Source organism: Anarrhichthys ocellatus, unplaced genomic scaffold (assembly GCF_004355925.1).
Source record: "Anarrhichthys ocellatus isolate YVR2014 unplaced genomic scaffold, GSC_Weel_1.0 scaffold66, whole genome shotgun sequence".
NCBI lineage: Eukaryota > Metazoa > Chordata > Actinopteri > Perciformes > Anarhichadidae > Anarrhichthys > Anarrhichthys ocellatus.
The window spans coordinates 354,924-376,636 of NW_022280096.1; the positions used below are offsets into that span (position 1 = coordinate 354,924).

At 42.7% G+C, this 21,713-nt stretch overlaps 2 protein-coding genes across 2 annotated transcripts in view; one reads left to right on the top strand and one right to left on the bottom strand.

The window, feature by feature from the left end:
• Positions 1 to 14,563, top strand: part of vsnl1a (visinin-like 1a) — a 27,031-nt gene extending 12,468 nt beyond the window's left edge. The window contains exons 3-4 of the mRNA XM_031872771.1: positions 13,303 to 13,518; positions 14,103 to 14,563. Coding sequence (XP_031728631.1) covers positions 13,303 to 13,518; positions 14,103 to 14,300 — 414 coding nt within the window. The 3' untranslated portion in view covers positions 14,301 to 14,563. The remainder of the gene's footprint in view (positions 1 to 13,302; positions 13,519 to 14,102) is intronic.
• A 3,054-nt stretch (positions 14,564 to 17,617) lies between these two features.
• sf3b6 (splicing factor 3b, subunit 6) lies at positions 17,618 to 19,887 on the bottom strand. The gene is made up of 4 exons (XM_031872772.1): positions 19,760 to 19,887; positions 19,060 to 19,178; positions 18,364 to 18,502; positions 17,618 to 18,159 (listed from the first exon to the last, which is right to left on the bottom strand). Exons 1-4 carry the CDS (start codon positions 19,787 to 19,789, stop codon positions 18,070 to 18,072), a joined length of 378 nt encoding a protein of 125 aa, XP_031728632.1. The 5' UTR covers positions 19,790 to 19,887; the 3' UTR covers positions 17,618 to 18,069.
• Positions 19,888 to 21,713: the final 1,826 nt, after the last annotated feature.

Sequence of the window (21,713 nt, forward strand, 5' to 3'; positions counted from 1 at the left end):
TCTGTGAGGAAACATATGTCGCCTGATCACGGGAGACAACAGACTGAAGGAGAAGACAGAGAGGCAGCATTGGATCGACGTTGTTTTAATTTATTTGAAAATCCTTTTTGTGATAACACAGATAGTGTAGTGCAACTGAACACTGAATAAGACATTTGTAGGCAACCAAAATGTTACAATTAGCTTTTATGAAGTCAAAAAACACTGTTAAGGGTTAAGTTGTAAGACAAAAAAAATTCTCCCAGACCGCTCAATCACAGTAAGCCCCGCCCTAAAGCATCCCCTGCTTTATGGTCTATTTGACTCTAAATGGACCATCATTTACTAAATGAACATCATGCTGTACTTGAAACTAGAGATTGAGACCATAAACTCATGTTTACAATGTTTACTGAGGTAATAAATCAAGAGAGAAGTAGAGTCATATTCTCATAGACTTCTATACAACCAGAGGAGTCGCCCCCTGCTGGTCAGTAGAGAGAAGGCAAGTTTAAGGCACTTCCACAATGGCTTACATTTCTAGACCCGGAGGTCACCACCTGATTGTGTGGATCAGTCCGAGCCACTTTGTTTGTTTCCATTAGAACCAGGGCTGTTCATGAACACTGGATTTGTACACAGAGCGGACAGTTGGCAGACGGTGAGGAGATATTCGCTCAATTTGACAAAAAGACTCCACCTTTAACTAGTTTTGTAGATTTTGAAATACAGTGTGCTTGGAATTACTAATCTGTCAACAAAATTTTATGAAACAGCACTTGGTTCCAAATACCAAGGCTACTTAGGCAGGGAAAAGGCAGAAACAGGGCTTTATTTCAAGATTCAGATCACAGGCATGGCAGGCATCTCTATTACTTACTTAATGTTGTTTTAATTTGATATAAGATATTACAGTAAACATAAACAATGTAGCAAATACAACTATGGCCTGAAACGGCTCTTATGATAGATACAATACAATTATACTGAATCAGTGAACAACATTACAGTGTGAGTAAGGGCATCTGTTAGATATTTGTGCTTCTTTAATTCCAACAACTTGATTAAAAGCTGAAACTGATCATAAAAATAAAGTGGTGTCCCATCACACTGGACAGTGGTAATAATGTGGAGAATCACCAGAGGCCCCACAATACGATATTATCACAATACTTAAGTCACAGTAAAGTATTACTGCCATTTTAAACATTTTGCGATAGTGTTGCGATAACATATATTGCGATGTAATGCAATTCATAACTATATATGCTGCAGTTTGTCTATTCTTTACTATAGGCTTATCTCAGACCGACCAACCAACACTCTTTGTTTTGACCGACTTCCTGCCAATCCCGCTGACTTTACCCATCACTGCAACAGAAAACAACAGCGCACCATCTAGTGGACTGAATAAGCAATTGTTTCACCAATTTATATTTGAAATATTAAAAGTTATATATTTTTTATATCAAATAAAAGATCGATACCTGGCGTCAGTAAATATCAGGATACTCTGCTGTATGGATTTCCCCCCTCTGCTTCAGTGTATATGTCTTTCTCTTTCCAACCTCCTCTCCCACCTCTCGCTTCTTCCCTCCCATCTCTCTCTCTCTCTCTTTACCTCTCCCACATCCCTTCCTCTCTGCCCAAGTGGGCTGGTGGCTGCCATACACTAAGAATAGCTTTTGTCATCTCAGAAGCTCTCCATGGCTGTCACAACACAGGCAGAGGAACAGAGAGCGGAGCGCTTCACACAGTGTCTCCAGAAAGGCAAGAAATTCTGTTGATGCAGTTTTAGAGACACAAAACACTTTGTGTTCACTTGAAAAGACTTCTTTTCATGAGCTGGGCTGTGCTCCAATATAGAAACATTCCCAACTTTTTGCTACGAAGATTTGAGTCAAATGATAATGATAAACTCCGGACTAAATGACTCATTATGACAGTGACTAGTTTACAATGTTTAGAAAGCACAGAGGGAGGGGAATCTAACACTGAATAAGCAGACTGTAATTTTCACAAAGACAAACAGTGGTTTCTGAACAGAAAATTGGTGTTAATTGCTGAGAGTGTCTGTGTCAGTGTTTGCAGAGATGAGAGTTGCATCCGAAATGAGCCGTAACGGAGAAAACAGACACATACATACACTGAGAGAGGCAGAAAGGAAGAAAGAACGATGGATGCGTAGAGACAGACTGAAGGGAGACTAATGGATGGATGGATTTATGATAATGAATTGCTTTTGACCTATCAGCCGCTGTTTGGCCTCTTTGCAGTGTCTCACTTCGGACCTTGAAGTTGCAATTGAATTATTCAGCAACTTCCAGCGAGTCTCACTGCTGCTGCTGCAGTGTTGGAAGAGGAAAAGGGAAGTTAGGGAGTGCCTTTAGATGCACAAAGTAAGATAATGCTGCGTGTTCTGGGGGGAAATCATATCCTGATTGAGCTGTGTGTAACCGTTAGCACATCCTGTGTGGGAATAAATGACTTATCATGGCTGAATGGTGAGGGCATCGGGTCACACAGCTATTAGTCTCACGGTGTAGGTTTAAATCCAGTGGGGTGGTGGGGAGAATGACCTTCAACTGGTTAACAAGGGTTCAAGCCACCGGGTCAGCAAGCACCCACCCATGAGAGAGACGCTGAATCAGCATCAGCCTGACCTCTGACCCTCGTGTGGAGGGAGACAAGCAAGGAGATTCCTTATAGGAAGCAAGTTACATTTCTATTATGTATGAAAGAAAAGATTATGACAAAAATAAATGCTGATTAAAACAATGATGCCAAGATGTTGTGTATTCAAATATGCACTCGAGGTCAAGTCAGGTAGTCTTGCATTTGTCAAAGTAGTCTGTAAATAGAATGGGCCTAGGTAATGAATGGAGTGCCGTCCTCCTCCCAGCCTGTAGTGCTTTGGAGTAGAACATGATTAGGTTAGGAGCCTGGCTTCCCTTTCTTTCCCTCCTGTTCTTATCTTGCGTCTCACTTTTGCTCTCGTGGTTTGTCTCTCTATGTCTTGCCATTTGTAATCGTTCTCATTTGTTGCTGTCAGCTTTCGACTGCTTTGTTAACTCCTTGTCTCTGCGTCTTCCTCGATATCTAGTATTCTGCTGTATTTTTGATCAAAAGTATGATCCCACCACATTGGTAGTTAAGATAAAGTTTGACATTTTGGGAAATGGGCTTATTTATTTTCTTGCTGTCCGACCTGCATAACTTAACACAACTTAAGTGTCTGACAGATTGAAACTATTCTCAGAACTGAAGGATGGCAAAACAGGACAGATAGAAAGCAAAACCATTAGGGCCATGAGAGCCAGAGGCTTGTTTTGCACCAAAATGATACTAGCAACATTACAGCCCTTGTTCCGATGGTGCCACAACTGCATCTAAGTGGTTTGATAGATAAACACATTAGTAAAGATGTGTAAATCCATGGAAGACAATCAGCTACATCTGAGTTCCATTACCCATGGGTGCAGTGGGTCAGATAAATATGGCTGCCATATTCCCAAATGAAGTTCTACAGACAGCTTGTTTTTCCATATACAGTCAATGAAAACGTTTGATTATGAAGGCTAATCTGAACAAAACCACAGTGACAAAAACAAAAAGCAGAAGCAGTTGTTAGTGTTATATACTCCATCAGCATTGGAACCATTGATGTTTTTATAATTTGATGAAAATGAATATTTCAGAATTAATATTTAAAGAAAACAACTTCAAACTGTACAGCTGTATTTGTGACTGTTGTAACAACTCAGATTGACTGACAGACGCTCTGGGTATCACCGCCGCTATGAATAGTTTTGATACGAAATATTCGCAGGTGAGTATTCCCCATTTGTGTGTAATTTATTAATCCCGCCTCCCGGTGTGTAAAGGCCTTCAGTCAGATGGGAATGACAGCACAAGGCAGCACAAGCACATGAATGTTTGTATGCAGATTCAGGCATTTGAGGTCTTTTCATACACATTGCACACGTGCAGGAAAGTCAGACATGAATGATGAACGTATGCTTGAGGAGGAGAAGCCAAGGAGGTTCGATGAGTCATGTAGAACAAAGGCACAATGCAAATAACGACCCATAATGTAGCCATCTAAAGAACAAATGGAAAAGAGGTTGTGTGTCGTGTTCCATCGTGCAGTGTTCTCTGAGCGGGAGAAGCTCGCAGGGCCGGCCATGAGCTTTTTTAAAAGGTGGCTTCAAACTGCACAAGCTGCTGTGGATTTATCTTGCCAAGCGCTTTAGAGACCAGTCATTCTGGACACACCACTGGCCAGTGAAGATAAAGCGAGCGAGTCCTCCCTTTTTCTCCCTTCTGTTATTCTGGCTCTCTTTGAGTTGCATCACAAGGAGCAGAGGGTAGCCCTCAGATCTACCTGCCAAACCTGGCAGCCAGCAGTGAGTCACGCTCTGCTTGGCTGCTTCTCTGCATCTGATTTCGATCAGGCAGAAAAATGGCACTGGTGGAATGCGCCAGACGTGACATTTTTATGCTGAGAGGTTTTTAACACTGTTTTAACACCAGAATAGATAGTTACTGAGCTGGGTTATTGATGATGAATATTGCTTTGTAAGTAGTCTGATGTATTTACCTCTCGCTGCAGCCTTCCCGCTCTGTCTCTCCTCTAATCATTCTTTCAATGCCAATAACTGTTCTCCTCACCGTCCCCTGAGGCAGGAAATACGTCTCCACACTCAACAGTGCCATCTGCCGTTGTGCTGTCATTCACACTCCTCGTGCAGAGTTAGTGCTGCCAGATGGGTGTTTTGTAACCACAGATAAACCAGGGGTCAGGGACAGGTCTGCTCCAAATTCCCCTTAAATCACAAGCTGACTGATTTTGTGCTCTCCAGGAATCAGCCGCACACAATTATTCATGACAGACAGCGGGGATCTGTAGTCAGCCATTCAAAGCTGGTTTAATATATTTTTGGTCAATCCACTCTATGGTTTACATGTGGTGTCAAACAAGAGGATTCCCACCCCTCAACATCTGCCCCCCCTCCCCGCCTCCAACACACACACACACACACGACCAGTGCATGCTACACTTATTATTCGGGGGTTATGTTTCAATCAAGCGGGCGTGGCCCCTCTTCTTGAAAGCCTATTGTCTCAGTGAATCAAAGACTCATCCCTCAAGACCAAAAGCAATCCTAAACAAAGATCACACGTGTATTAACGCAGTCTGATTACAGAGCGGTAGACAGACACAGATGCCCGCCATGTTCGTCTCATTGTAGCATCTTTGATTGTGTGATTATTCACGTCACATTGTTGAAACCATAATTACAAGCAGCCGAGTGGGGAAAAAAGAGGTTAACGTCAGCCTCCGACTTTTAATTGGCCCTTGGCTAAGCCCCGCTCCCCACTCGAGCTGTCAGAGTATACATTCAGCAAAGACGTGCTAATACTAGTTAATAATGTGCTAACATACTTTGCTAATGCACAGATTTTTATGTAGAAACGTACAAACGTATATCTCCTTCCAACGTCTCCAGGTAACGAGTATCACTGTTACACAACGTTTACCATGACGAGCTCCAAACCCACATAACCAGCCTGAACATGAAGAACATCTGAAACCTTTTTATGAGTCTATGGAGCAGAGCTGGACAGTTGGCTGATGCTACACTGTGACTGGCATCGCTGGCAGTTTAAACTAAATCCAACACAAACACTGATACAACCGATTCTGCTCACTTAGTAGGATATACACTATTTGTGTCTGGTTTCACCTGGTATTGAACTGCTACAATTAGGTAGCTAATTCAGGCTATTTATCTGGTGTGGCTATAAGTTATAGCATTAGGGCTGACCACATTGAAGTAATGAGTGAACACTCATTGTGATGTCATGCTGCACACAGCAGCAATGTTTTCCGGGGTTTTTCAATTGGATAGGCCCACTCAGCCATTAGCAGAAAGCAGTGACTTTGGTTACCAAAGTAAGCTAATCAACAGTTGGTTACCTTGCTAAGAAGATGGATGTTTGCAGCTTGCCAAGCGCAGCTCTTCATAAGAAATAATCTTGTGTTTTGCCAGTTTACTGTTTTTAATGTGGTGCAGCTGCAAGTAGGAAATGTTGGCTTAGCATTAGCAGTAACTTAAGCCCTGATGCGGCTGTAGGCTGTTATAATTGTAACGCTGGATACATGCAGCGTTCCGTATGAATCCCATGTATATGTGAAGGCAACTTGACTCCAGCGTGGGGAGGCAGAGTGAGGTGGTTAGATGATGAATGGCTGCTGCAGAAGAAGTGCAAACCGTAAATAGTATGAAACATCAGGTTTGGATCGTGAAGATTTGAACTTGAATGAGATTAGAGCCGAGTGAAGCGCTCATTTTAACGGTTGTTCTCAGGTCATATATCCCTGCTGAATTGTTTACCTTTGGTGACACAGATATCACAGCAGGCGTCCATCTGAAAAATAGCGAGTGGATGATTAAAAATGCATTTCACAGAGCAGAGGGCATTGTGCGTGCGTGTGTTTTCTATCCAAGCAGCCCCTGGAGGCTTGGACGCAGTAGCAGCTACAGCAGTGCGCTGGCTACGTTTCTGTTGCTGCCTGCCATGTCGCAAAGGGTTTATGTAACAGCACAGGCAGACTCCGTCTCTCTCTCACACACACACACACACACACACACACACACACACACACACACACACACACACACACACACACACACAGTGTAAATACCCCGGCCATGTATTATGCATGTATTCTCTCTCAAACATTCTGCTCAGTGAAGTAGCATGCAAGCGATGCTTTGATGAAGCAGTGTAAGCAGCCATATGCAGAGACAGCCAGTGCTGTCATGCCGAGGTCCTGCTGGTGTGTTCCCTCCAAACAGGCTTGACTGTATGTGACAATGTTAGCAAAGGCGTGCATGAAGCATAAGGCGTTATTTACACAGCCCTCCGGTGCGGCGGGGGAATGACGGAAACCTTAAGAAACAAGTCGAAGCCAAACGCTTCTTTGTTTTCGGAGTGTACCGCTAACGGGAAAAATACAGACCTCAGGTGCGTCGAAGGACAAATTACAGTCCCAGGCTGACCTCTAGAACCTGTGCTCGCATGCTGGGGAGATGAATAGCCAGTGGCAAACCTGCTACACATTATTGAAAACATAAGAGGCGGTGCAGAGCGTCCTGTCGGACCCTTTAGCGAGGAGAGGTGACCTTGATGGCTTCATGAGTGGGAATATTAATAGGCTTTAGTCCATAAATTCTTATTAGCTGCACAGCTCAGATCTGTGGTGCTCTATTTTATTCTATGTGCCACTTGAGTGTTCGTTGGCCACTGAGCCTACAGTGAGGGATTCATTTTTCTGCAGGTAATGATAACGTTTATCCACGGAGCAGAAATGATCCATATTGCTCGGGGAGGCAGGACCTGAGCACAGATGAGCTCTGAGGCTCCCAAAGGAGTGTGCGTGTGAGTGAGTGCGTGTCATGTTGTAGCACGCGACTCTGGACTGCGGAAGCAGCAGAAAGATATGGAGAGAATGAGAGTCAGACACTATCAGTGGAAAATAGAGGTACGCGCAACAGAGCACGGCATCGCCACAGCAGCGGCCCAGGGCAGGGCATTATGGGACAGCGAGTGCATGAATGATCCTCTTCTGGGAGACAGGGTGGACAGGGGGAGGTCTGTCTTGGCATGTCTGCAGCTGTCTAATGGCTTTGTCAGGTGTGATTAATTACAGCAGGGATATACAAGATAGAAGGTTCTGGGTCCTCATTAAGCTTTTGGTCAAGATAGAATCAATGGGTCAAAAAGTTATTATACAGTCCTTAAAGGAACAGTGCATTTAGGGGGATCTATTGTCAGACATGGAAAATAATGTAAATAAGTAAGTTTTCTTTATTGTATAATCAGCAAATAACAATCCAACTGTGGTAAGTACACGTCATTATTCGAATGGACTCTGGGACCTGTATTTTAAAAACTGACCTTACTACAAATATACCAGTATACTGAAAAAGATAATTTCATAATGTAATATTAGCTATAATGAGTTATGAACAAACAACTATGACCAGCTTGTTTCTTTCTCTTTTTGGAGGTGAGAATGTCAGTGTATTGTTGACCTTGAAGAAAAGTTCCTCTTACTGGCTTTTTGGGACTAAATAAAACACTAAATGAATTAATCAACAGATGAAATGAGAGTGAAAGTAAATGTAATGGTCCAGAGAGTACATACATGTGATTCATATTGCTTGATGGCAGCAGGGTGTCTCAGTGGATGGGGGGGGGGGGGGTAAACTACAGCTATCAGGAAGCTGCAGAGCCGGAAAGATCCCAAAACATCTTACTGCAGGCTTCCTCAGATCAGTTACACTTATAAAGGCTTTATATTTACCATTATAAAACTATTTTTCTACTACTCACATAACTGTAATCCAGTTACATGCAATCTGCAGCTCCCCAGACTGCAACAGACTGTGCATGTAGCAAACAAATCTTCATGGCATTTAAATCCTGACCCTTGCGAGCTCATCACTGGAAGCTTTCAAGCAACAAGATGTCCGTCCAGCTTAACTGTTATCCGAAGAGCTGGCGGAGCGGGCAGGGCCGCTGAGCACTGATCTGGATCCAACATTGCTGTTGCCTAACTCTGAAGTTATTTTCAAACCGAACACACACAAGTCATCAGTCACTCTGTTCCGGATGAGCCTGATTGCTGTTGAATCACTGCTCTGTGCCGTTTCGCAGTGAGCCTTATTATTCATCAGCTCTATGATCTTGCAGCCAGTCACTGCTCTGTTAGTGTGAAAGGCATTCGTCTAAGTGTGACTTTCTATTCCGCGCTACTTCTCTCACTTCTCTTTCCTCCCCGTTCCACTTTTTCTATCCTCTCTTCTCCTTTCTTCCCTTGCTTCTACCCCTCCTCTCTCTCTCTCTCTCTGGCTTTCCCTCTCTCGCTTTTTGGATCAGCACCAGAGCCAGCTTGCAGTCCGATTATGAAGGCTTTAATGGCCCATTTAATGGCAGCATGTTTTGGGTCATGTGTGTGTGTGTGTGTGTGTGTGTGTGTGTGTGTGTGTGTGTGTGTGGAGGTTGGGGTGGGTTTGATAGAACAGGCTTCGCCACACACTCATCGACCCACACAAACACTGACATTAGCCTTATTAAGCGAGCTGTGCCCATCCGCCTCGCTCTGCACCGGGTGGACAGAAGCTGGCATTCAGCCTGTCCTCTGATGACCATGTCAAACACCCGTAACGGCAAACGGGAGCCAAATCAGGAAAGAAATGAGACTTAATGGAAATGTTAACAGCCTAATATCCGTAGCTGTCAAGGCTTCAAGTCCAGACTGGTTATTTTTCTGTCGTGATGGTAATTGTCACACCTAGTGACGGTTTCGTCCTCGACAGTCTAGTTCTCTGACGTCCAACAACGACAGACGAGATGAACTGAAGAAAGATGGAGGATTTTCACCGTCTCGTCACCCTGTCCCACTTTTCTTTCTTTCTTCTCTCCGTTTTTTTTACGGAACAAAGTGTTTCATAACTTGCCAGATTGAGGAGGAGCCGCAGTGTCTTTCTCTCCCCCCCTCCCCCCCCCCGGTTTCTCCGGAGCAGAAGGCCAGATAGGGATGGAGCTCAATCGCTGCCACACTCCCTCTAACACTCTCTCTGTCACACTCATTTTAGTCTCCTCCATCTCTTTTCTGTCTTGTTTTCTCTCCTCATCTCCTTATTCGTTTCCTCTCTCTCTAAGTCCCCCCCCCACACACACACACATTCTCTTCTGTCTGTTAACTCCTCACTGCAGACTGATTACTTTTCTACTGCAGCAGAATTCACATGGGTGGGACCTCATTGCAGACAGGCAGTTTTGCAACACGAACCGACTCTCACGATCTAACCCTGTCTTATTCATCCTCCTCCTCTTTCTCTCTGTTTCTTCCTCTCCCTCCTCTCTCTTTTTGTCTTCCATCCACTGCACTCTCTCCTCATCCTAACATCAGGATTCATGGCCTCGACCTCCCCCGCATCGTGACACCAGACAGTTTATGCGTGCTGGGGCGGTTGCTCTAACGAGAGGCTGAGGTTGCGTCCTCACCTCTCTCTTTGCCCGTATGACGACACTGTCTGCCGCGCACAAGGACTCAGTCTCGTACCGCCTGAAACAAACGTACATGTGCCTCCAATTGCTCGCTGCATGAAACTGCAGCAGAGGAGTTTAAAGCTGCCATAATCAAACTATTAATTATGGATAAAATTGATTATTGGAAAAGGGGTTGCTCTTAGTGATGAAACCACTGATAACAATCAACTAACTCTGCAGTTCGCCTCAGCTTTCAGGAAAGTTAATTCTGTTTTGGTTGTACAACCACCAAATGTACTGTTTTGATTCGCTCTTGAAGCTCTCATCGTTTCCAGATGCAACTGGCACCAAAAAATCTCTAAAAACTCACTGAATGCTACCTGTCCAGAACCTAACAGCCAACAGCTCAACTATGTTCACCAGCAACTAGCTGGTGAACATAGTTGAGCATTTAGCAGCTAAAGAGACAGCTATTTCCCTCAGATGTTGGTGGAGACCAAAACAGAACTTAAAGAAAGGGAATACTGGACATGCTTTATATTCTCCAGGTGGCAAGCATGACTTCAAATAAATGTTGCTTCAGAACTACTGGGTGTGAAATCAATAAGCAACTGTGTGGCTCAAAAATTACTTTTTTATCACTGCCAGGAGGATTATTTGAACGGTTGCGCAGTCGTTTGTGAGTGTGCACCTCTGTGTCTGTCCACGGCTAACCTCGCCTTCCGCTGCAGCAAACTGCATCATATTATGAGTGGTCAGTTATGGCTGCGTGTTCAAGGAGCTCTCATTGTTGCGGTGACTCTCACTTTCTCAAAACACCTTTTATTGCCTGTGTTATACTGCCATTTACTGCCTGCTGACTCCACACTCACTACTCTAGTTGCTGCTGGTGATAACACAGCCGTGTGCATCGGCGACCCACAGCCGCTACTCTGCAACCAAAGACAAAGAGGGGCGGGAACAGTTTCCTCACTTTTAGTGTTTTGGACTATGCGTTTGGCTAACAGCTAACGGATGTAGCAGTGAATAAATCGCCACCTCTCAGACACTGCTACACGGGCAGACAGCTTAGCGAGTTTGGTTTTCTTCTGGCAAGATTGTAAGACCTGTTTTACGCCTTACAGCCTGTTGTTGTCTAGAAGGGGGGGTGGGTGGGTTAGCCAGATGATGGTTGTATTCATTCAATCACACAATACAGCTGTGGTCGTTGCACTCTACTGAGAGCACCTTTCTAGTTTAAATCACGTTTTACTCATTGTAAAAGCAGGATCTGATGACATTTGCTGGCAGATGAAATATTAAATGCTGAAAGTACTTAATGTCCTCTGAGCTGATTCACCTTGACTTAATAAATTCATGCTCGCAGCGTTCGCTGAATATGAGCAAACAAAACCTAAGACGTAACACAAAGTTCAAGAGCACCTGATTCTCTTTTTTCAGCGATTCCTTTGCTTACGTAAGAGTTGTTGAATTTATAGTTCCCATACATCAAACCATGAGTGGTTTGTGTGAGCTCAGCAACAAAACTGCATCAAGGTAAACTATAAGACATTCCCTCAAACGATAACAGAATGGATATGTCTCCCAGTTTGTTCTATTTTCCTTAATGGAAGCTGAGAGCCGCCTCGCTGAGCTTAGATTACCCATCAGCCCTTAGAGTTTTTTCCAGAGAGGTCAAGTGGAAGGTTATATCCAATGAGTCACTCGGCTTCTGGTGAGCACCCACAGGGTGAGCAGAGGCTCAGTGCTCATCCACAGGGTCACTGCATTAGCCTCTGATCTCGTGCACATGTAGCGCAGGGATGCAGTGATGACATTGGTTTGCACTCAGTGGGGTTTTAAGTTCTCAGATCACAGTTGATCCGTAGCGTTTACTTAATGATATACAGGAGAGTTGTGGGGCCGCAGACTTTGGCATCAACACACCAAAGTGCAACAACCGTTTACAACAACCGTTTACATGTGCAAAGGGCAAAGTTGTATCGTTACCTTCTTCACTGTAACTCTCTGACCTTTGTCACTTGGTTAACTTGGCTTGATTTAGCTGTCCTGTTAAATCCTGCTATTGGTCCGGACAATCACATCAAAGGGAAAATGTATTTTTAGAATTTGGTATATTTTGCAAAATCTTGTGAAGTTGACTTGAATGTTAATAAAATGTACCTAAGAGCCCGTAGCCCGAGCCAAAAGCTAACGTCAGCATGCTAACATGCTCAATACGCTAAAACTCTGAAGTTCAGCAGGTATAATGTTTACCATGTTCGTCGCCGTAGTTTAGCATGTTGGCATGCTAACATTTGCTAATTAGCACCAGCTGAGGCTGATGGGAATGTCAATAGTTTTGCAGATAAATAAACGTAAAAAGTGAAGGACAAATTTAAATTGTGACCTGTTGATAGCACTACACCAAAATAAAGGGATTCAATTGGAATTGATAGTACCAGAGTGAGACCCACGGGCCCCTTTGAATCAGAAAGCTCATTTAGCCTCGAGACGACTCCCATGTGCGTCGGAGAACATTTAATACACTTTGTAAGAGATATGAAGCTATAACACTTCAGATGCAGAGTGAAGTGTTGAGGGATGAGGTAACTGGAGGACTCGTATTCACGGTATAAGTGTCAGGACGCACCCACTGTGAGAGTTTCTGAGTGAGTGGCTCCACCGGGTCTGGCTGCTGTGTCGGTGACCCTGACCTTCCAGTGAAGGCGCCTAAGAGAAAAGACAACTTCCCTTCAGGGACCAATACAATGTAAATGTTGTTAGAACTACAATTTCATACGCATCTCTCAGGAAAGGCTGCAGGCTGTAGATTTAGAAGTTTCCCAAGGTAACTCTACATGATGATGCAATTCAGCAAGACTTCTCTAAGCCACCTAGCAGTGTGAATAATGCAACCATACACGTGAATACACAGATCGGCGACAACATTTGCAGAACTTAAAAGCACTAGATGAGAATAGGAAATCAAAGTTGATTTAATTACTGCAGGTAATGAATGGCCATCGATTTAAATGCAAATTATTCTCTGCCGTTATTTTTCCAATTGGCCCCATCTGTTTCTGTTAATCTGCCCTTTAATTACAAACTACCTCATGATCTGGCAAAATTGTGCAGTGACCTGATAGTTTTTACCGAAGTTATCTGCATGTTTTGGAGGTGTTAAGGCAAATGTGGTGTATTTTGACACCAATCTCTTGCTGAAAAATGATGTTCCTTTTGGGTGATGTTAGTTTTCTTTCTTTTTTCCCGTCCCAGTTCTTCCCGTACGGCGACGCATCCAAGTTCGCCCAGCACGCCTTCAGGACCTTCGACAAGAACAGCGACGGCACCATCGACTTCAGAGAGTTCATCTGCGCATTGTCCATCACGTCGCGGGGCAGCTTCGAGCAGAAGCTTAACTGGGCCTTCAACATGTACGACCTGGACGGAGACGGCAAGATCACGCGGGTGGAGATGCTGGAGATCATCCAGGTATCACAGCAGAGAATGATCCCTTTAAGGGAGCTAGATGGATTGGAGGACTAGCAATCCAAATGTTCTCAGATATATATTTTGAACTGGAACGATTAGGTAGCATGAGCTAACATTTTTTTTTGTTGTACTTAGTTGAAGGTTCTGCAGCAGAGGGCAGAGACACAAATGTAATGTGAAACAAGCAACAAAAGGCAGAAGTGGATGTTTGGAGCTCATGGATAATATTGTAGTTACACACATTAGATCGTCTATCGGCATGATTTTTTTCTAATAAACAGTAAAAAAGGTTCATGTTCAAAATCTGAGCAGTGAAAAGTCCAGTGGACTCATCTGTACTTAAATCAATAAATACTAATAGCTAATATCTCAGGCTGTGGTTAGCGTGCGGCCCTGTTATTATGTGGACGGCACATCACAGCATCAAGAAGACGCTATAGATAGCAGGCCGACGGGCGATCCAGCTGTGATCCAGCTGTGCTGCCGACATCAGGTGCTGACACATTTCCCTTGATTCCTCGCGTCACCTGTCAGGAAAAGAAGTGATGGAAACGTAAGTCATCTTCTCCGACCCCCCTTTGCAGGCAATCTACAAGATGGTGGGCACGGTGATCATGATGAAGATGAACGAGGACGGCCTGACGCCCGAGCAGAGGGTGGACAAGATCTTCTCCAAGATGGACAAGAACAACGACGACCAGATCTCGCTGGACGAGTTCAAAGAGGCGGCCAAGAGCGACCCGTCCATCGTACTACTGCTGCAGTGCGACCTCCAGAAATAGGCCGGCGGGGGCGATCAGAGCGCTCCGCCAGCCGCCATGGACTGCACAGAAAGAATTTCATGTTCCATTCAGTTTGCAGCTATTTCCACTGAAAAAAAAATAATATATATATATATATATGCTTGGACTACCTTTCAATGGATCTGCTTCTTGTGTTTGAAACACTCGTGTGCATGAGAATGTTATTTGCTATAAAAAAAAACGATTTACACAAACATACAGTGCAGTGTGCGGGTGCACGCCACAAACACTCACAGCGGACACAAACACACACACACCTCGCACAGATAATATATATAGAAATATAAATATGAATATATATATATATTTAAATTATTTAAAAGATCAACTGCCAAAATGTGAAGTGTGCAAAGTATTTTCCATACAGTCTCATTCTACCGGAGCTTGCGCATCAGTGATGTGCTACGTTGAATTCGCCGCTACTCTATTTATTGTTCCGAGTTTGCTTACTCTAGCTGTGTGTGTTTCATAATACCGAGTAATATCAACTGAACCAAATTCCTACGATGATGTATCTGCCTCCAGTAAGACTCTCTATCCGTCGCCTCCAACGCTATAGCTCTTAGAAGAGACGGACGATCGTTCGTCCAACGTCTCCTTCCAGAACATGCTTGTGCTGCCAGTGAAACGATGTAAACGTAGTTCATTTGCATGCCTTTAGGTTCTGCCTTAAAACAATCTCCTCGTTTTGCATCCTGTAACCGAAGGCAGAAAGCCTTATCGAAAGCAGTGCGCTGACACTCGGGAGAATCCGTGAGAAAAGATGTCTGCCGACCTGCAGGAGGTCCTTCTACACGTGTCGGGTATGGGATGTCCTTCCTGTGATCCGTCGAGGCGTCTTCTCTTGACTGCTTTAACTGTGGGAGCATGTTTCCTTGTACATTAGCTGTGGTAAATGTTGCTAAGAACTAAAACCCTGTCTCCCCCCCCCCCCCGTGCATTTAAACACTATCTCATTACTAATTAGCAGATGTTGAATGTAGAAGAATCCGCCATTTTGAACCTGTACCAGAGATTGAAAGACGAGAGCTAAATTGATAGATTTGTGAAGCAAAGTGAGATGAGGATTCGCTGGAGAACGAACGAAGCTCCACTCAGCTGGAGTTCGACTAGAGAGAAGATCTAAGCGTTCGTCCATAGTTGGAGAGCATTGTTATCAAACTTAGTTACAACCAAAGTGTCACCATCGCATCCACTTCTTTTCCGGCCAGCCTGCAGGTTGCATATCAACACGATTCATTCTGAGGTTTTTTTCTGAGCGTTAAAGGAGAGGAGGAGCGTCTTTTTCAGTGGAAGTCAATGAGTGCTGAAGCAGCGAATGGTTTTTCATTAGTGACCCGTAGAGGACAGCCCGTACTGTAAAGCCATGCGTTTAGTAGTTTGGACAATTCGCCCCTTCAGAGACCCTCCCAAGTATTTCTCTCTTACCAATCAGTCAAACTTTTTGTACTTTTTTACTCCCTTCTCTCACGCATTGTACACGTACTGGTGCATTCCAAATGTAGAGAAGTTCAGTGAAGCGCGGCGCCTCCTATAAAACGATTGTGGAAAGAAACCTGTGAGCCCACATAACCCCGTTTACCCCCCCCCCCAACCTGCACCCACACCACCAGTGTTCCAAGAGCTACATGAGACGTGACACGTCACCATACGTACAGTATTGCAATAAAGATCCAGCATACCGGTCCCCCGTCATGTCTCAGCAGTCTTTGTGATCTGAACTTCTTTACATGAACATCTTTGGCCAGACAATGTTTCTAATCCCAACTGTTACTACTATTACTGCTATCAAGATACCAAATGTAAGCAAAGGCAAACGTGTACAAGGATTCTTTTGTAGCATGTATTGTGTCCCTGACGACATGGCTGCACTACTCCCTGTGTTGTGATTTAATCTAATAAAAGGAACTCTATGGGCTCTGGTCTGGTCTGTTCACTCGTCACATGTTCACCTGACATCACACTACAAAAAGATTTTTATACAAATAGTTTTTCATACAATTCAATTTGACCTGTTTCGGTTGGTTTTGTCAAGTTCTATCCATTATTTTCATCAATCCATTTCAAATGTTTATCCATTTTTAAACTCTACCGTTCTTCTCACGTGCTCACTGCTTTTCATATAATCTTTATAGAAACATAAGATTTGAATTCAATAATTTACTAAAAATCTATTAAAACTATTTGTATGATGTACTTGCAATAATTTGTGGATGTTTATTTCACTCCTAAACATAAATTTAATTCAACTCAATTTATTTTGTAGAGCCCAAAATCACAAATCAGCCTCGGGTGGCTTTACAATCTGTACGCATACGGCATCCTCTGTAACAGGACCCTCACATTAACAAAAACACCCACGAATAAACTTTCATCATAATTCCTCCTTTTTCAAATGAGTGGAGCGACTCCACATTTCCCTGGCAGCTGCTGAAGCCCCCCCCCCTGTGGTGCATGTGTGTGGGCTGTGAACCGCTGACCTTGACTGGAGGTTGGCACACTTAAACATATTGGCATCCGATAAATTCTCTCACCCAGTGGTGGAAAGCGACAAAGTAGAATTTTAAGAAAACATGAACTTACTCAATAAAAAGCATCCTGTGTGTCATTCTGCTAGCATGTCTGCATGAGGACTTCGTGTCACCGAGGACACCAGGTTGACAGCGCTGCCCACACATAGTTGATCAATATCCACAGCTTGGTTTATACCTTCAGGACTACTAACAGAGGGCATGCAAAGATACTTCCCCTGTTGAGACAAACAATCCTGTTTCCTTCTTTGATTTCTCAGTGCTATATAATGAGCATCCTACCAATACTTACAGCCGGTGTTGAAAAGGCTGTGCTGATGCACGGCTTGTGTATTTCTAACATAATGTCCCTGTACATCCACCAGATGTCCCTATTGAGAACGTTAGTGAAATAGCTGTATGCCTACATCAACAAGTGTTTATTCATTTTCATATTTTTCCAAGGAAACATAATTTCAGGTGGATTTACAATGGCAGTAACACAAGTGGGAATCCAGTAAGTCTTCGCAGTGGAGATGACAGAGGCTGCAGTGTTTACCCACAACACCACTGATGTCACAGGGTTCACTTGGAGGCTTATGTCCTCACACAAATACAGCAGACCCGAGGGATTGCATCACTACCAGAGCTTCAGGCTAACTGAACAGGAGACCCCTTAACCGCTGTGCAAATGTATACAGTCTATTGGTCTGAATGGGTTCACAGAGAGGACAGCACTACCACTACAGTACCTCTACAGTGTGTAATAAGAGAGGAGGCAGCAGCTGTTAGAATAGGAGCATTTATTTCACAGAAACCATATACTTTACATAGTCAGTACTGGTCAATCGATTTCATGTCACACACTGTTTGGCCACGGTTAGCTATACATTTAAAGATTGTAGGTGTGTGAGAAGAATAACAAAAAGAGGATGAATACTATGACCAGACACCATCGAAATCCGTTTGTTTGGCCTGTCAACCAACCAAAGTTTGGAATATCAAGCAGGCAGAGAGCGTTTTGAGAACACTAGCTCCATGCCCCGATGTTAAGTCACATACGTGTTCACACGTATCCCATGATGGAAATACAAAAAAAAAAAATTTAAAATGAAATGCTCATTTCAACACAATCATTGTAAAAAAGATCATTTTAACAACGGTATCAGTAAAATGACTATCCGCATAAAGCAAGGAACATGGGCTTTGTACAGAGCGGATGAGGTTTTTCCAGAACGCTACTTTGGAGGGTCTGTGTTGATGCCGTATTTCTCTTTTAGAAGCTTCAGCTGTTCCTCTTTCTTCTTTGTGTCCATCTTCTGGAAAGCCTGCAAAAATAATTGATAAATAAAGGGAAAACTTGATTAAATCTGGAATAGTTGCATGAAGATACATGTTCGTATTTTTAAACACCTATATATTTATTTTTTTTAATTCCTAAATTATTTTTCTGTTTGACCTTTACAAAAGCATATCCCACTATTGCTCTTTGACCTGACGACACCTACAGACCGTGTAATGCTCATACATACTCTGTTTGCGTTGTAGTAGAGGACCACCAAGTAACGGTTGCAGACATTGAAGCCTGACAGATGGTCGCAGGCGTTCTTGGCATCAAAGATGTCTTCATAAACCACATAAGCTGTTCCTCTGGATTCAGGTGTGTTCCCTCTGAGAAGAAAAAGCAAAACACACAAGAAGTGACGACAAGAACAAAATAAGTCGCGTCCCCACAAAAAAAAGATATTTCAATCGAACCAAAGCCGTATATAATCTGCTATATGGAGGAAGGATAATACTGTGAAAAAAATAAACATATATGGGAAATACCGACATTTCAAAATATCTGGCCATCATCTTTCAGGTGATGTTTTCCTGCTGTCCCAATAAAGTAACCTTCCTAAATCACTAATGTGAGTAGCAGAGAGATCTGATAACATGCACCTCCAAGAAATCAAGTAGTAGTTTTGCATCCATTTAAACTTTGGAAAGTCACTGAAAAAGCCCCCAAAATTGATGGGTGCTGTATGTGTCACTATGTAACATTACATGTTATAATAACACAATCAAAACTGACCACACTCCAAAAAAATGCATCGGCCTATTCTGTATGTTACACTAGAATAGAATGTTGCTCCAATAATGATGATGAAATCGACCTTCTGTTCTTCCTTTGGCCCATTTGGTGTGCTTAACCCTGCAGAGAGCTAAAGCCAACACACACTTACGTTCTGATCTGGCGGATCGGTCCGTATTTCCCGAAGATATCATACATCTCCTCAGCTGTGATCTTGTAAGGAAGGTTCCTGACGTACAGGATTCTGTTCACCTCAGGAGGCAATCGTATCTGCAACACACAGCGAGGAAAACACATGACTTAAACATCTTTTGAGATATGTTTAACTATAGGAAAGTAAATGATAATGCAATATAAACGTCACGACTACTGCACTTCGACGAAGGCTGCACCTTTAAAAGCTAGTTGTCTCGTTACTATATGAAATGACCATTAACGCTAATTGAGTCCATTTTAATTCCATATCAATAATGATTTGTTTTTTCCACCCCCTCGATTAGATAAGCGGCAAGTTGTGTGTTGAAGCACCAATAACCAAATTTTAGCTAGCTAGCTAGCACATTGTCAATTTCGAGGCACTAGTGCTATTAAGTTTGTTAATGTCACATTCACAAACCTAAATATCAAAAAGATGGCCCCACATAAGTCACCTAAATAAGTAGCGTCCGACGTGTTAAAAGCACGAAAGCAGCAAGTTTTAACACAGATAACTAATGTGATTGTTTTCAATTCGTTAGCATGCTAATGTTAGCCGCATGCTAACACTGGGTAACGCTAGCTTCAAGCTTAACTAAGCTAATACAATGAGCTAGTTACATTCCTCAAAGAACAGCGGACTCGCTCAGACTTACATTGGCGCGTTTTGCTGCTTGCATAGCCATTGTGGTATATTTTTAAGTGTAACTAACACCGTTGAAACCAAACAGGCAGTATCCCAGCTTTCCGGTGTTCCCGTCGTCAAAATGGCAGCGGTGTCGTCAGGTGGTTACGCACTTCCGGTTTGATCTTGTTCTTCTTCTCTAGTAGACTACAAACAAACGTTAAAGGTGCATGCCGCCACTTACTGTACCGGAGTGTGTAACATCATGGCTTCATGACAGTTTTGTAATTCAAAGACAAAAACAACAATAATAATAATAACAACTAGAAAATGTAGCTATCGCTATCATTTATGTTTTTCTGATTGACAGTGTTGAACTTGAGAGGAGCTATCCTTCATAGATTCAAGAATTTGTCACAGAATACAAGTCTACGCTTTCACCATTTCACCACTACGCCCACCTCACCATTTCAGTACTTTTAAATATCAGCATTTGAAGCAAAGCTTGGATATTAGGTACTGATATTGTTACACTTTTTTACATGCTACAGTGACAATAATAATAATAATAATGGTAAAGTGTAAATCTCAGCTGTAATCACTGATCCACACTCATCCGAACAGACGGTGACACATTCTGAGTATTGTGTTATTAAAATATCAAACGTGGTTCCAGAATTTTATGTTTCATCAACTGCTCTAGCCAGGGGTCAAAAGTAAGGTTTCCTCACATGCACACAGAACAGAAGCATTTCAAAATTCATATTTTCACTGGCGCTACGTAATCTTAGTCCGGGTATTTATTTCAAAAGCATCTTCAACTTTATTTTAAGTATTGATCTACAGTGAGAAGAAACCTACAATTAAGACATCGTTTATTTAAAACTTCACATTGACCTTCGTGTAAATCCTGTAATATTCTGCTGATTGGGCTGGATGTTAGCTCCTCATTTGAAAAACTTCTTTGTCATAGCCAAGTCATACCATGAGGAACTGACATGTTTTGAACTGTGTGCAAACATTTAAAAAAATGTAACTTGGCTGCTCTTAGTCATAAGACAATGACAGACAGTGATTTTGAACAAAACTACCTGTCAAAGCCCCCAATTCAAAAGCCATGAGTCCAATTAACAACGTATTGATATCATCAGAGAGATAAGACTCCGCTGAACGTGGTTATGTCATTTTTATGTTTGTGGTTTCGAAAATGTAAGATGAGGTTAGAAAACTGGTACTGTCTGTTTTCTTTGATCAATTCGTCATCAAAGTGAACATGGAGCAGTTATTTCGAGTCACACCGAGTAATATTAATAAACATCATGACTTTATTAGGAAGTTCTATTCTGGATATTAAACCTTTTTCATTCAAATATTTAATTAAAGCCTTTTTAACTTGTTCATCCCCTGTCTCTATGCTGCACTCTCTTTCATATCTAGCACCTTGCCCCTCAGTCTTTCTCTTTCCTCACTGAAACTGCTACATCTGATCAGCACATGTTCAACAGTTTCCTCACTTACATGGCTCATATTTATCTGGCACTGTTTTTTACATTGAGTGTCACTTCTCACTCTGACTGACATCTGAATTTTGTTATCATTTCTACCCTTACTCTCATTATTCCACATTTCCTGCCAAGGGGTCATTATTCCGAGCTATGCTATTGATTTTGCTTATGATCTCCCAAAACAATTTTTTTGTTAGCATTGATATTAAATCCCCGGTTAGTTGCACACTTTTAACTATAATTTTTTGGCAAAGTTCTTCCACAGATGAGACCCATGACCCTGAATCTGAAGAAACTGGACTGAAATGTGATAGTCAGAAAAATGTCAGTAAATACAACTCTGGTGAATTTAGAAGCTTTTACGTGTCTTAAAGGTGCAGTGTGTAGGATTTGAACATAATGATCTATTAAGAAATGATCAGTATCTGTTGATAAAATTGTGACAAAATGTTTGGTATTGCCCAACCCAATCTGACAGGA